The sequence below is a fragment of the Leptodactylus fuscus genome, chromosome 3, assembly GCF_031893055.1.
Source record: "Leptodactylus fuscus isolate aLepFus1 chromosome 3, aLepFus1.hap2, whole genome shotgun sequence".
Classification (NCBI taxonomy): domain Eukaryota; kingdom Metazoa; phylum Chordata; class Amphibia; order Anura; family Leptodactylidae; genus Leptodactylus; species Leptodactylus fuscus.
Window position 1 is genome coordinate 47,629,026 of NC_134267.1, and position 13,005 is coordinate 47,642,030.

The 13,005-nt window shown below is 40.3% G+C and overlaps 1 protein-coding gene across 1 annotated transcript in view; it reads right to left on the reverse strand.

Annotated features, from left to right (window-relative positions):
• Positions 1 to 3,521: 3,521 nt before the first annotated feature.
• The window catches only part of SOS1 (SOS Ras/Rac guanine nucleotide exchange factor 1), a 72,334-nt gene continuing 62,850 nt past the window's right edge, over positions 3,522 to 13,005 (reverse strand). Inside the window, exons 16-22 of the mRNA XM_075267533.1 lie at positions 11,315 to 11,477; positions 10,571 to 10,688; positions 8,487 to 8,659; positions 8,256 to 8,372; positions 6,828 to 7,089; positions 6,174 to 6,292; positions 3,522 to 4,424 (exon numbers count right to left, since the gene is read on the reverse strand). Of these exons, the coding sequence (XP_075123634.1) occupies positions 3,927 to 4,424; positions 6,174 to 6,292; positions 6,828 to 7,089; positions 8,256 to 8,372; positions 8,487 to 8,659; positions 10,571 to 10,688; positions 11,315 to 11,477 (1,450 nt within the window). The 3' untranslated portion in view covers positions 3,522 to 3,926. The remainder of the gene's footprint in view (positions 4,425 to 6,173; positions 6,293 to 6,827; positions 7,090 to 8,255; positions 8,373 to 8,486; positions 8,660 to 10,570; positions 10,689 to 11,314; positions 11,478 to 13,005) is intronic.

Consider the following 13,005-nt stretch of genomic DNA (forward strand, 5'->3'; position numbering starts at 1 on the left):
TGTCCATCTCTTCCATTTCACAATATCTGCCCTTACCTCACACAGTAGCCCGAGGTAAAATTGCTACTCAGACTTTGTGACAATCCTGTTCACACCTGTGTTATTTCCATTTTTCTGTCATAGAAGCAGGACAATTCTGGATCTTCCACCACATGATGGGCACACTTGGCACTGACGGCCCTCATTGACTATGACATGGTCCATCATGGTTCTTGCCATTGTAACAAACAAGATAGCAACACATTCTGAGTTATTATGTCTGCCATTTTGGACGGGGCCTCCAACACAGATGTGAACATAGTCTTATATAAATAACAGACCACAAGTACTATGGAAAAGTACTGAAAGAACATTCTGCACATACAAATAAACATGGGTTTAGAGACTTTGCTTGGCTTTTCTCTATACACTTCTATACTTCTATGTGTTTGGATAGATAACTTGTATTATGGAAAAATCAAGATGGTGCTGACATCCTGTAATGTAAGCCAATAAACTATTCACGTGTCAGAGACGTCTCTGTGATCTTGTGTTCAATGAAAAGGTTAACCGTAATTTTCATTCCTTTTTTTGATGTCTCTTTTGGTGCCATATATAAGGAGATATTACATGTCATATATCATTCTTCTCAATCCAAAAACTGAAAACGTGTTTTTTGCAGAATTTGTAAATCTGTGCATTTTTACTTAATTTTAGCATTGTTCTACTTTGCTTCAGCTGAAGCCTGGATTGGCCATGTCAACCAAGCAGTAGTCACCCGAAAAGCCACCTCCTAAGAACTTACTGGGTGCCATCTTACATTATACAGCTACAGCCTAGCAGAGGAAAGAGCCAAAAGAACTAAAACTTTTTGGTAAATGTTGCCATACACAAGTGTAGCTTAAAGCTGAATTAATTTTTTTTTTGCGCTCCAAGTTACACCTTAAAGGTAACCTTTAATGTACAATGTGACACTTATAGAGAAGCCAGTCCAGGAGGTAGAAGGCGCCCCATTCACACACTGCAGATGTACGCATGTGGCTCAGCATCTGGGGCTTTCACTTCTCTTTCTCCTGTGGTTAGATCCAGTTTCCCTCTTCTGAGACCGAAGAGAACACCCAGATTTACTATTGTGGTTATGGCTAGTTTGGGCTAAAATTTTCCAACCTGCTAAATATGTGGTTGTAAATTCTCAGAAAAAAGGAGATGTGGCTTAAATGCACCAAAATTGTGTCATGTAATACTGACTGAAAGTAAGCCAACGTTAAAGGTGATGTAAATGTAGACTAGACCTTCTAAAGATACAACAGATTAGTCACTGTGATAAATCTGATGTATTTTTAAACTGCCTAAGGCCTCATGCACATGACCATGTACAGTGTGCTAGTCGTGTTGTTCGCGGTTAGTACACTGATCCATTCATTTCTATGGCCCCATAGACACGACCGTGTATTTTCATGGTTCGGTATATCGGGCTGTGAGCAAAATTCAGGACATGTCCTATTCCTGTCCATTTTGTGGACCATGCTCACTGTCCTCAGTGAATGAAGCCATGGAAGCACAGGTGGCACATGAATGCTATCCATGTGCCGTTCAATAATGCCTAACTCAGCAATTACTAACTAGGAAAGGTGATTGTGACACTCTGGTTGGGAAGATGACCGGTTCAAAATTGAGATTCTCAGAATCCACATATACAACAATAGTCAGTGAGACTGAACGCCGATTTACTGTGACCAGGTACTCTGGGGACTCTAGGTCTTGATCAAACCAGCACATGGAATGTTAAAAGAGAAGGTTCTGATACGTGTGAAGATTGCATTGTTACTGCATGTCGCATGCAGCCATATAAGACTTTCATTGAGGTGCATGGGTCGTCTTCTCAATAAATTCAAAAGAATACACTATGGCATACTCTATTAATCTCTATGTATGGAGATATTCTCTACTAAAACACTGTACATGGGGTCAGATGGAGTCACTAACGTTCCGTACTAGCGTCCTAAACAAACATGTTCACATTTACTGGCTGCAGTGCACCCCAGGAGAATCACAGTACTGGAATAGACAGGCTATTTAGAAGTCTTATGAGATTTTATAAAGAATAACAAATTCACATAAAGTCTAATGTGACTATTTATGTGACCTCCGACCTCAAACCGATGCAGATATGTATGCATTGAAATGTAGAAACATACTCAAAGGTTTTTTTTCAAGACAATGATATTAAGATGGATGTCATTTCTTTATCATTAGAACTCATGAAACTGGCCACAAAGTTACCCTACTGACTGCCTTAAAGAGGACCTGTCACGGCCTGGGGCACATGTGTTGTAATACACCGCTACAAAGCCGACAGTGCACTGAATTCAGCGCACTATTGGCTTTCCTTCTCTGTGCCCCCCGGCGTAGAGCTATCAATGCCGGTACCGTAGCTCTTCACTGTCAGAAGGGTGTTTCTGACAGTCAGGAACGTCCTTCCTCACAGTAGCACCTATAGTGCTGTACTGTGAGAGCGGTGAGGAACGCCCCCCAGTATTTGTCTATGGATGAGTACTATCAGAGGGGCAGGGGGGCGTTCCTCAGTTGACACGCATATTTGGTTTCCGCCATTTGTACAAACCCTAAGTGTTTCTGATGAATGCTATAAGGTATACCATAGGGTGCCATTGTATTTTAATGCAATGTATGTTTTTTTTCTTACTACATACTGTAGTGTATGACATGACTCCATACTGTTTTTTTTTTTTATAAATACTTATGCATTCTGACTAGACAGAGGCCATAAGGGACACTTTTGGCCTTCATCTTGCTAATGCACAGTAACCCTATGGATATATTTAGTGGCTTCAGGAGTTTTTCCAGTGTACATGCCAGATGAACATTGCAAACATGATGTGAACCTAGCCCTAGAAGATACAGTACATAGAACAGTTTCATAGAACAATGTATTAAAAAAGACGGAAGCTTTGTCCATGAATGTTACCAAATATATGTATGTAAGTTGATGAACCTGCTTTAGTAGGTAGATCTGTACTAGACGCCCGATATCCAGGAGCCTGAACCCATTCTGGTGGGCACAAGTAACTGGTCCGGGATCAACACAGTAACAACCACCTCCACATCACCCAAGAAACAACCCAAAAAACGAAGGTTGAAAACAATCCATTGGAGCAACACTAAGGAGGACGGAGACCACAAGCAGATGTCACACATAGCTTTGCTACTGCTTTAATGATAAGACTGTTTCCCCTTGGTTGAAGGCAATAATTACACATTCTTTCCAGCTAAAAAGTCCTTTTCTTAACTGGCTCCGTAATTGACTTTTTATAAAAACCAAAAAAAAAAAAAAAAAAATTAAAGGAAATTAAACTAAAAACAAAAAAATACCTCTTTGGTGAGGCAGGTACCAAGAGAACGCATGGAACATTTTGTAAACTGAATGGGCATTACAGCGCTATACTTTACTTTTATAAAGTCGGGTACCACAGATAGTCATCACAAAGCTCCTTGTGATTTAGAAAATAAGTTTAAAGCAGAGGCACGAAGCAAAAGAGAATTTATGTAGGATATAAACATCCCTGTTTATATAGATTTATATATATATATATATATATATATATATATATATATATATATATATATATATATAAAAAAAAGTGCATAATATTCTAGTTTGTATCTCATTGACATGATGTGGCCACATCGCTCACGGTTCCCACCTACGTATCTATCAACCGTTAGCGGTTCGCAAAAGACTTCCTCCTGCCTGACCAACAGTCTATTCTTGTAATGGTGCAATATGCATCCGAGAGGAATAGCGGTGAGACAGGACGTCCCTTTTGTTAAGTCAGCTGACAGTCATGGCATTCTCAGCCGGTACGCTTTAGTCCTTTTATCAATGATTCATTTGTTGAGTTTTTAGTGTTCAGAATACACTATCTGTATTACAAAGAATTGGCATTTTCCAACAATGGGGGCCCATCTCTGTGAATAGATGGATGCGGAGGCTCCCTTTTATAAGTTTTTGGTGGGAGCTTTGGGATAGGCTGAGAAGTGCTTTGTCTAGGTGGCACAGGAGGCCCAGTCATTGGAGGCAGTTCTAGATCTTGCACTATTAAAGGGGGCGAAGGCAGATGTCTTCTTGGTCCGAGGGGAGAAGGAGTCTGTGGTGGAGGTGGGGTAAATGGTGACGGGCTATAAGAAAAGAAAGTGGTGGTGTGTTCACTTTTCCGTCCTAGTGGAGGAGGTTGAAGATGTAGGGGAGAGCTGGAGAAGACATCTGGGGTGCGCACTGGTTCTCGAGGTGGTAAAAGTGGGGGGCTTTCAGGTCCTTCAGAAACTGAAGAGCGTTCAGACATCGGATACCGTGGAGAATATACTACTTTTGATGTAGGTTGCCGAGGTGGGATAGCTGGAGGGCTGTCAGCGTGTTTAGACATGATCTGTAAAGGAAATAAGTGAATTATGACAAGTATGTTCATTAGACCATAACCAAAAATAGAGGCAATAACCTAATAACTTGAGTAATGATAGCAGAATTGATGAATTAATGTGTAACTATCATGCTGACTCATATAAAGGGGTATTCCAGGACTGTAATACTAATGACCTAGGCTTAGTGGGGGGTCCGACACCCGGGACTTACACCGATCAGCTATGCAAAAGGCTGTGGCCTCTTCACTAAATTACATGCGTAGTGCAAACTAATGGTAATACCTTGCAGAGCTGCTTCTACATTCTCCAAAAGTATCTCTTACTCTGCATTGCAGCTCCATTTTCATGAATATCAGGATTTTATTTTTATGCAAATTATCTGAAAAGACCTTTATGGGCGTTTTTTCTCCAGCTGGGGCTTCACTTTCTGCTCCAGATAATCCCCCCGACCTGCTGTCCAGCTCTGTCCCCCATTGTTTGAGTGACATCTTCCACTTTTCACACTTTGCAGTTAGAAGTGGATATATAGAGAAGAGAGCGAAGCCCCCAGTAGGAGGAAAAACGCTTTCAGCTGATTTGCATAATAAAATCCTGATTTCCATGAAAATGTAGCTGCAATGCAGAATAAGAAAGACATCTTTGGGAAGTGTAGAAGCAGCGCTACAAGTTACTATCATTAGTTTGATGCACATTTTCCTGCTGACAGACTCTCTTTAAATGGAACTGGGCTACAAACAGGCGACTTGGCGAAGAACATGACGCCACAGGCCAGTGAACAAGAAGTCCTTACCAGAGACATGTTCTCACCTCGCTCAGCTGATCTGTGGGGGTCGGGGGTATCTGATCCCCACTGATCAGATACTGATATTCTGTCCTACGGATAAACCACCAACATTTAACCAAAAACCCCTTTAATAATATTAATAAATAGTCGTGCTCTATTTTGCGTTACATGCAGAGCAGCCGTTATTCTTTCCCTTATTATATAGCACCAACATATTCTGTAGCGCTTTACAGACAGTGGGGGTATGTTTAGCAACACACTGAAGAGAAATTGAAATATCGAGTTCAAAGGGGGCGCTATTCTGCAAACACCTGGTTCCGACCGCAGGCAATATGTAAGTGTTCTCTATAGTGTTTGTGTTTCCCATCCTTCTCATGGATTCCTAATGGGGAATTTTTACCTATATACCTAATACCTTATCCAGGAGGGTGAAGGCTAAAGGAAGCAACTCTGTCCAATAAGTTCAAAGATTCTACAGAAAACCTGGACCACCGTTTCAGTGACATGCTAACGGAACAGAATTTACCACAAGCAGTTACTTTAGCCTGGAGCAGACCATACTATGGCTAAGGAAAGTAAGATAATCGGGATTAAGCCAGCAAAAAGCACCCCGGTGCTTGGAAGGTATTGGGACCTGGATGCTACCTTATCTACCTGGATTGCTAGGGATCTGACATCTGGGACCCCCTGAGCCTAGGAATGAATGGCCTGCTCTGCAAGGGTACCACTATGTTCCCTTATGCAGCAGACCCTGCCACTTGGCTGTGCAGGAAAATATTATAAGGTGACACAAAGGAGACCAAGGTGTTTCCCTTTCATTCTCAGGACTGATGGTGATCCCACAGGTTGGATGCCTCCATTGACTATAAAGTCATGGCTACTATAAAGTCATGGCAAATCCTAGCAATATGTCATAACTTTAGGGGATAGGAAAACCCCTTTAAGAATGAGAACAGACAGTGGATTAGTTTACCTTTGAGGGGGACGATTCCGTAGGGGCGGATTCCGGTCGTCTACGAGGTGGTACTGGTGGTGGAACCTGCATTTCATCACAGTTCTTAGGGAAATTAATTGAAGATACTGATGCAGAACCTGAGGATGATTCCAACATAAGGGTTAATGTCGGGTCATAACTGTGCCTCATGTAAAATACAGCTATGCCTGCACAAGGACTGATAATATCTGACCACCAGGTGGCAGTACAACAATATGATGTCCAAAAAAAGCCATTCAGTTCTGGAATTTTCATTGTATCCTGGATATTGCCATCATGTACCGTAAAAGTGCAGCCAATTTTGGTTTTAAGAAGGAGATATGTGCGGCCATATAACTATGGAAAACAACAGGAAAGCTAGTATTGCTGATGTAACTATATAAGGCCTTATATTTTTTACTAGTACATGTGTAAGTTTAAGGCTAATTCTAATATCTGCAAAATACAGCCATGTTTTTTCAAAGATCACCTAAAAGCAGGTTTCTGAATTGAGAATAAGAGGTTATAAACACTTTGTAAACATCTGTACCAAATTCTATTTAGCAGAACTAGAATATGAACTCACCTCCATATTCACAGATACATTACTATTAAAAAAAACAAAATGTTGTAGATACAAAATATGGAACGTACGTGAATGAAAAGGGCTTGAGGGGTCTGACTCAAAGACGCTGCAGACGTCAGTCGTACTGGTTGCCGCAGATGGTAGAGGAGGAGTCAGTGGCGTCCTTGGAGAATTTGGGGCAGATGCTGTTTCTGTTTCACTCTCAGGGATGCGACTGTAACTGATTTTCCTGGGTTCCTGCTGTAAAGGAGTGGGATGCCTCATGGTACCCGGCCTTGGGTTTGATGGCCGCACACCCGGTGACTTGAGGGGATAAGTGTATTTCTTTTGCTGAAAAAAAGGAGAAAAAAACAAACATGTTTACTACTATAAAATAAATAAATAAATAGTTACCAACCTCTCAACAAACTTTACATAAATCAATAGTACAGGCAGTTCTAATAAGCTTAATATCATATTAGAGCAAATGCCTCTTCTGCTGTTGTCAGGCTGCCCATCTCCTCTGCTGAACTGTGAATATCCCTGCTATATTTATCTCCTTTCAATAGAAGTCTATGGAGAGGAGAAGGGAGAGGACTGAGCAGAGGGGAAGATGCTGGAGCTAAATAAAAGCTTACAATCATGACCAAAGTAACCCATTCATACCAGCACAGGTCAGTAGTTTTCTAGTACTGGGGTTGTTACTGAGTGAGAGAGACAGCCAATAAGCAGATTCTCCTCTACCTGTGTGCAGTATATTGTAGCTAGTATCCACCCTCATAGAAGAGTGTAAGCTACAGACAGAGCCTTTAGATCAGGGGTAGGGAACGTACGGCTCTCCAGCTGTTGCAAAACTACAACTCCCAGCATGCATACTGGCTCTGCTGTTCTGGGAACTCCCATGGAAGTGAATGGAGCATGCTGGGAGTTGTAGTTTCACAGCAGCTGGAGAGCCAAAGGTTCCCTATCCCTGCTTTAGATGGACAAACTGCTAAAAATGACAGAATATAAGTTACATAATAGCCTGAAAAAGTGTTATTCCCCCATGTACACACCGTACTGCTGATTTATATAAGGTTTACTTAAAGATTAGGTACGCTTTAAGTGCAATGAAGAAAACATGAGGGCTGAAACGAACGGCATAATAGAGATTTGCATCTTTTGCAAGCACTTCCATCTTGTAACATTCCTTGAAGGGTTAGTTTAGGTTCAGGTCCCAGGGTTCAAACTGATATACGTCAAAGAATTAAGTAAACTTCTGGGAAGCAGGAGAATAAACACTTGAGTACATGCAATAGTTGTGTAGAGCGCAACATCGTTCAGGTCAGCCTCAAGCAAGGCGTAAAGAAAGAGGGGCTAAAGGGATTCCCAAAATTCTACAAAACTATTGCATGTACTTAATAGAGTGCTGACCTCAGTCTCAGATTTAGGATTTATCTTCTAACATACCATAGAGAAAGAGAAAAGCACAGGCCATCAATATCTATAACCCAGGAAACCCTACAAGGGCTACTTACAAATCGTGGCAGGGTCTTTGCATTTCTTGGCTCAATTTCCAATGACTTTTTAAAGAGATAATCTTCAAACTCCTTTTCTGCGATGTTGCCCATAGGATTCAGATTTTCAAAAAATCTCTGAAATGAATTATTTGTGAAAAGTGTTATGGGAATTTGGCCTTAAGTGCATAATAAAAGATTTGCGTTATACCTCCACGATTACAGGTCGGCCCAGGAGCCAGGTCTACTTACCCGGATGTCGGCCTCTACTTGTAAACAGTACGGCTGATTCTGGTACTGCTGGATTTCCCCGGTGATCTCAGCCACTTTCCTCCGTTTGCTAAAATTCACCAGTTCTTTCCCATGTCTCTTCAGAAAATCAGGATTGCCTTCTTCTGTTTTTAAAATATTGGTCAAATAAATTCCTGAAATAGAAATAATATATATTTCAATTTGAGTCATTATTGGTTGGTAGGGGAAGTTCCTGTGTTTACCCATGGGATAAGCGGTAAATGTGGTGTCTGGAAGCCCCTTTTCTCAACAACAAGCCCATTCAGTAGAGGATTTGTTGTGTTTATAGGCTCGTCTATGGCCTATTAGAAATTATACAGTACCATGCTTATTATAGTCAGTATTAAGGCTTAAAGGGGAGGTCAGTGCTTCATGAGCTGGCAGTGGTACCTTGGAAACAAAAAGTGTTCACAACCCATCGACTTTGTATACACTGTGGAAATAACCAAGAAGTTCACAAAGCTACATGCACATAAAAGTGTTGCGTATACACGTCCATGAGAAAATGACTAATATGGCATATGGATTATATGTGTGTCCATCCGTATCCTTCACAGGCCCATACATTTCAATAAAGGGATTCTATCATTAAAATGGCATTTTTTGTCCCTAACACTTAGGAATAGCCTGAAGAAAGGCTATTCTTCTCCTACCTTTAGATGTCTCTGTGCCGCCGTTCGGTAGAAATACCAGTTTTCTTTGGTATGCAAATGAGTTCTCTCGCAGCATTGGGGGCGGTCCCCAGAGCTCAAACACCACTGGGGGCATCCCCAATGCTGCAAGAGAAATCTCCAGCGACGCCTCTATCTTTTTCTGGAACACCCTCTACCTGTGTCTACTTACTGTGTAAGCGGCCACAAAAAAATGGCCGCTTACACAGCTTACTGTGTAAGCGGCCATTTTTCTTGTGGCCACGGGCATGCGCAGTCTGCTCTGCCCCCAGTGCTGCGAGAGAGCTAATTTGCATACCTAAGACCACCAGCATTTCTTCCGAACGGCGGTGCGGAGAAGACATCTAAAGGTAGGAGAAGAATAGCTTTTCTTAAGGCTATTCCTATGTGTTAGGGACAAAAACGTCATTTTAATGATAGAATCCCTTTAATAAGCCTGACATAACAGGAAGGAATAGGAACTGTCCTGAGTTTTGCCTCCGGGGTCCATGACCCTGTGATATTACACAGCCATGTGCAGAGGGGCTTATTCATCATTCTCATCAAAGTGCAGCAGAGAACTCTATATGGATATCCACAGTTATAGTTACATTGCTAGGAGGATGTGCTGCAGTTGGTAGGTTCATGTGTTATGTGAGCTGTTCATTTTACTTTTATCATCTTGGTCTACTTCCAGACCCTGACAGACAGAAGTTTGGTGCTGTATATTTATTCTCTCTATTCAGTGTCAAAGTTAGTGACATATTGTACACAAGGGGTGAACATGTCACTAAAAATCCTTTTTATTGACTTTCACTTGGACTATTTCCAGGTAAATCTCAATACTGAGTGAAGAAAACCCGAAAAAATGGCTCCACTGACTTTTTTGAAAAAACAAAGGAAAACATATTGATGTCTATTTTGCGTCATTCCCCCACGGATACAAAACTTTAATATATCACTGTGTTGTGTCAGAGAAAAAATATATAAAAATGGAAAAGCTGCTTTGTGCACCATGCTTCTAATGAAGTCAATGGAACCAATGTGAGATACATCTGAATATTTTGTGGGTTGTCAAACATATCTCATAATCAGATATTACAAGGGGACAAAAACGTGATATGATTTATCACGTATATAGGTATGTATACATGGATATATGTTTTCTTGGCATTTAAAAACACAAGTTTCTTAAAAACTATGAGTGATAGAAACAAGTGAAGAACAGATTTAAATTCAATGGAAAAATACTAGTAGGATCAGATCACATGTATGTGACAAAAAAAAAAATTCTCATTTTGTAGAACATGGCTATCTCTAAATTAGAGTTATTTTATTTATTTAAGCCATGGCAAATATGATGATCCCTATATCAGGCACAATAGAAATACTTACCGCAGAAAGGCACGCATGGTGGATTAATAGACCTGAGTTTAGCCAAATACTTCTTTTGGTGGTCTTCACTCAATTCATGAGCTTCTTCTAGAATCTTCCTCTGCCGACTAGGAACTTGCTATACAGAAATGTAAAGTCAAGTAAATATGTGCATCAAGCAAATTAAGAATACCATATTGTTAAAGGGTTTGTTCAGGGATTACAATTTTATGCCTATTCTTAGGATGGCCATAAATATATGATCGGTGAAGGGCTGACTGAAGTTAATGGAGGTGAGCTAAGGTACTGGCACCTGGCCACTTCACAGGGCACGGGCCCAGTTGCTTGTGACCCAGTGATGTTTATAGTATGGACGTTGGTAGTTACTGCTATCTTTGACATCAAAATGACACGTTAGAACCTGATGGTCTCCACTGAAAGTTCATGCAGGTAAAGTAGCTCTCCTTCAGGATGAACGTTCTCTCTAGTGCTACCTATTGGGCAGTAGCAACCCTATAGGTAGAGGTTTAATCCTCGCACCATGACTAAGGATAAAAGCCAAAAAAAAAAAAAAGAATCTTCTACAAAACGAACAAATACCATTTTATGGAAAACTTTATGGGTTTTTGCTTTTCATTAGTTAAAAAAAACCAACAACCCAGGGCACTGGTTGTAATACATTGGAACATACAGGAATACATATATTACAAGTTTAATAGTATAAATCATAAAAACAAGTTATTGATCATCACCGCACACACTTACCTCAAAGGTGTTATCAAGTCTGTATATTGGAGAGGAGTTCATGGCACTTACAACTTCAAGTACTCCATTAAAATTGTTTAGCTCTTGAAAAACCTGTAGGATTTCAATGATACGACTGACAACAACCACCCGCTCTTCAAGGTTTTCAGTTTCTACAATACATCTGCAGGGGAATGGAGAAAGAAATAACTGACTGAAAACAATAAAGCAAAAGACACACTAAACAATAAAAAAAAAATCAAGTGAATTATATAGGAACCTGCCATATGTGCACACGGGACAAGAAGTAACAAGTATAGACAGAGGACTGTGTGTATATTGGGTAGTCCTCAGACTCTTGACACCACTTTATGCTAAGAGTCGGGGCTCTGGAGTCGAGTTAGCGGAGTCAGAGCTGGAACCAATATTGGATGGAGTCCAAGTCAGAAAAAAGTTATCCATTTTGGCTTCAAAATAAAAAATTTACTAATAATTATTTTTAATTATATTATACAATTATAGGGATTGTATAACCAATTTGATATATATGAAAGGAAACAGACAACACCAAACTCCGGCATGAGTTTAAAGAATTTTTAAAATAATAATAATAATTTATACACATATACATATAGACACTTCTGCCAGTAAAAGGATGGAATACTTTTTTTTTTTTTTTATTGGAGACAGAAATACGTATCAGCTTGCACAAGGGGCTTCATTGCAGGTGACCAGGACCATTTATGAAGGAGTCATAGTCAGATTATGGAAAATGGAGTTAGAGTAGATGGTTTGGTCTACTGACTTCACTATGGCTTAAGACATCACTGGTCCCCCAAGCAAAAGCTACCAACCCTAAATGTGACGCACCTAGTAAATTATGGCCACTATTACCCTATAAAGTAGTTTAAGTGTCCATTACCAAGTTATTTCCTATATGTAAAAGAAGACATTGAATTTAGCGAATCAATTGCTATATATTCTATTAGAAAATCTTAATAAAATGAGGGGGTCCTCTATTCAGGTTGCTCAAGTCTAGGCCAGTGGGAGAACAGTTACAAAGAGAGTCTCCTGCCTTGGAGGACCAATCCTGTCCTGCATTACATAGACAAGCCATTCATTTGAATGGGAAATGTTTCATGCTTCATTTTCCCCAGTGGTGGCGCTGCAGGGAAGCGGAGGACTTGCAGCAGATTCCCCACAGATCACGGCGCTATCTCTGCAAACCCTTTAAACAAAGATGATCAGGAATAAAAAAAAATATATATATATATATTGCTTGAGAAAGTGGCTGGTCATATTATTTCTCTGGAGCAGCCACTTACACAAGGTCACCCTTTAACTAAAGCATTACTAATGGTGACATGGTGAGTTGCCTGATCAGGGCATTGAAGTTGTGGAGTTGGAGTCAGGAACAGTTTTGGGTGCAAAAAAAGAAAGCTACTGACTGGTTAAAAAAATAAAATGATTAATTATTTTATATTACAAAGTTATGGATACTGTATACTGAATTAGATACATAGTTCGCTGCATATTTACTAGTCAATCACTAGCTTTTTTTTGTGAAATACAGGAGCTTTATTGTATCTGCCTCCACCACGGCTGTCAGCTATTTATGAAGAAGTCAGACGGTGGAAAAATAGTTGCAGTTGATGACTCCACAGTCCTGCACCTTAGTTAAAATGTTTATTTTGCTAGAAAGTGTTTCATAA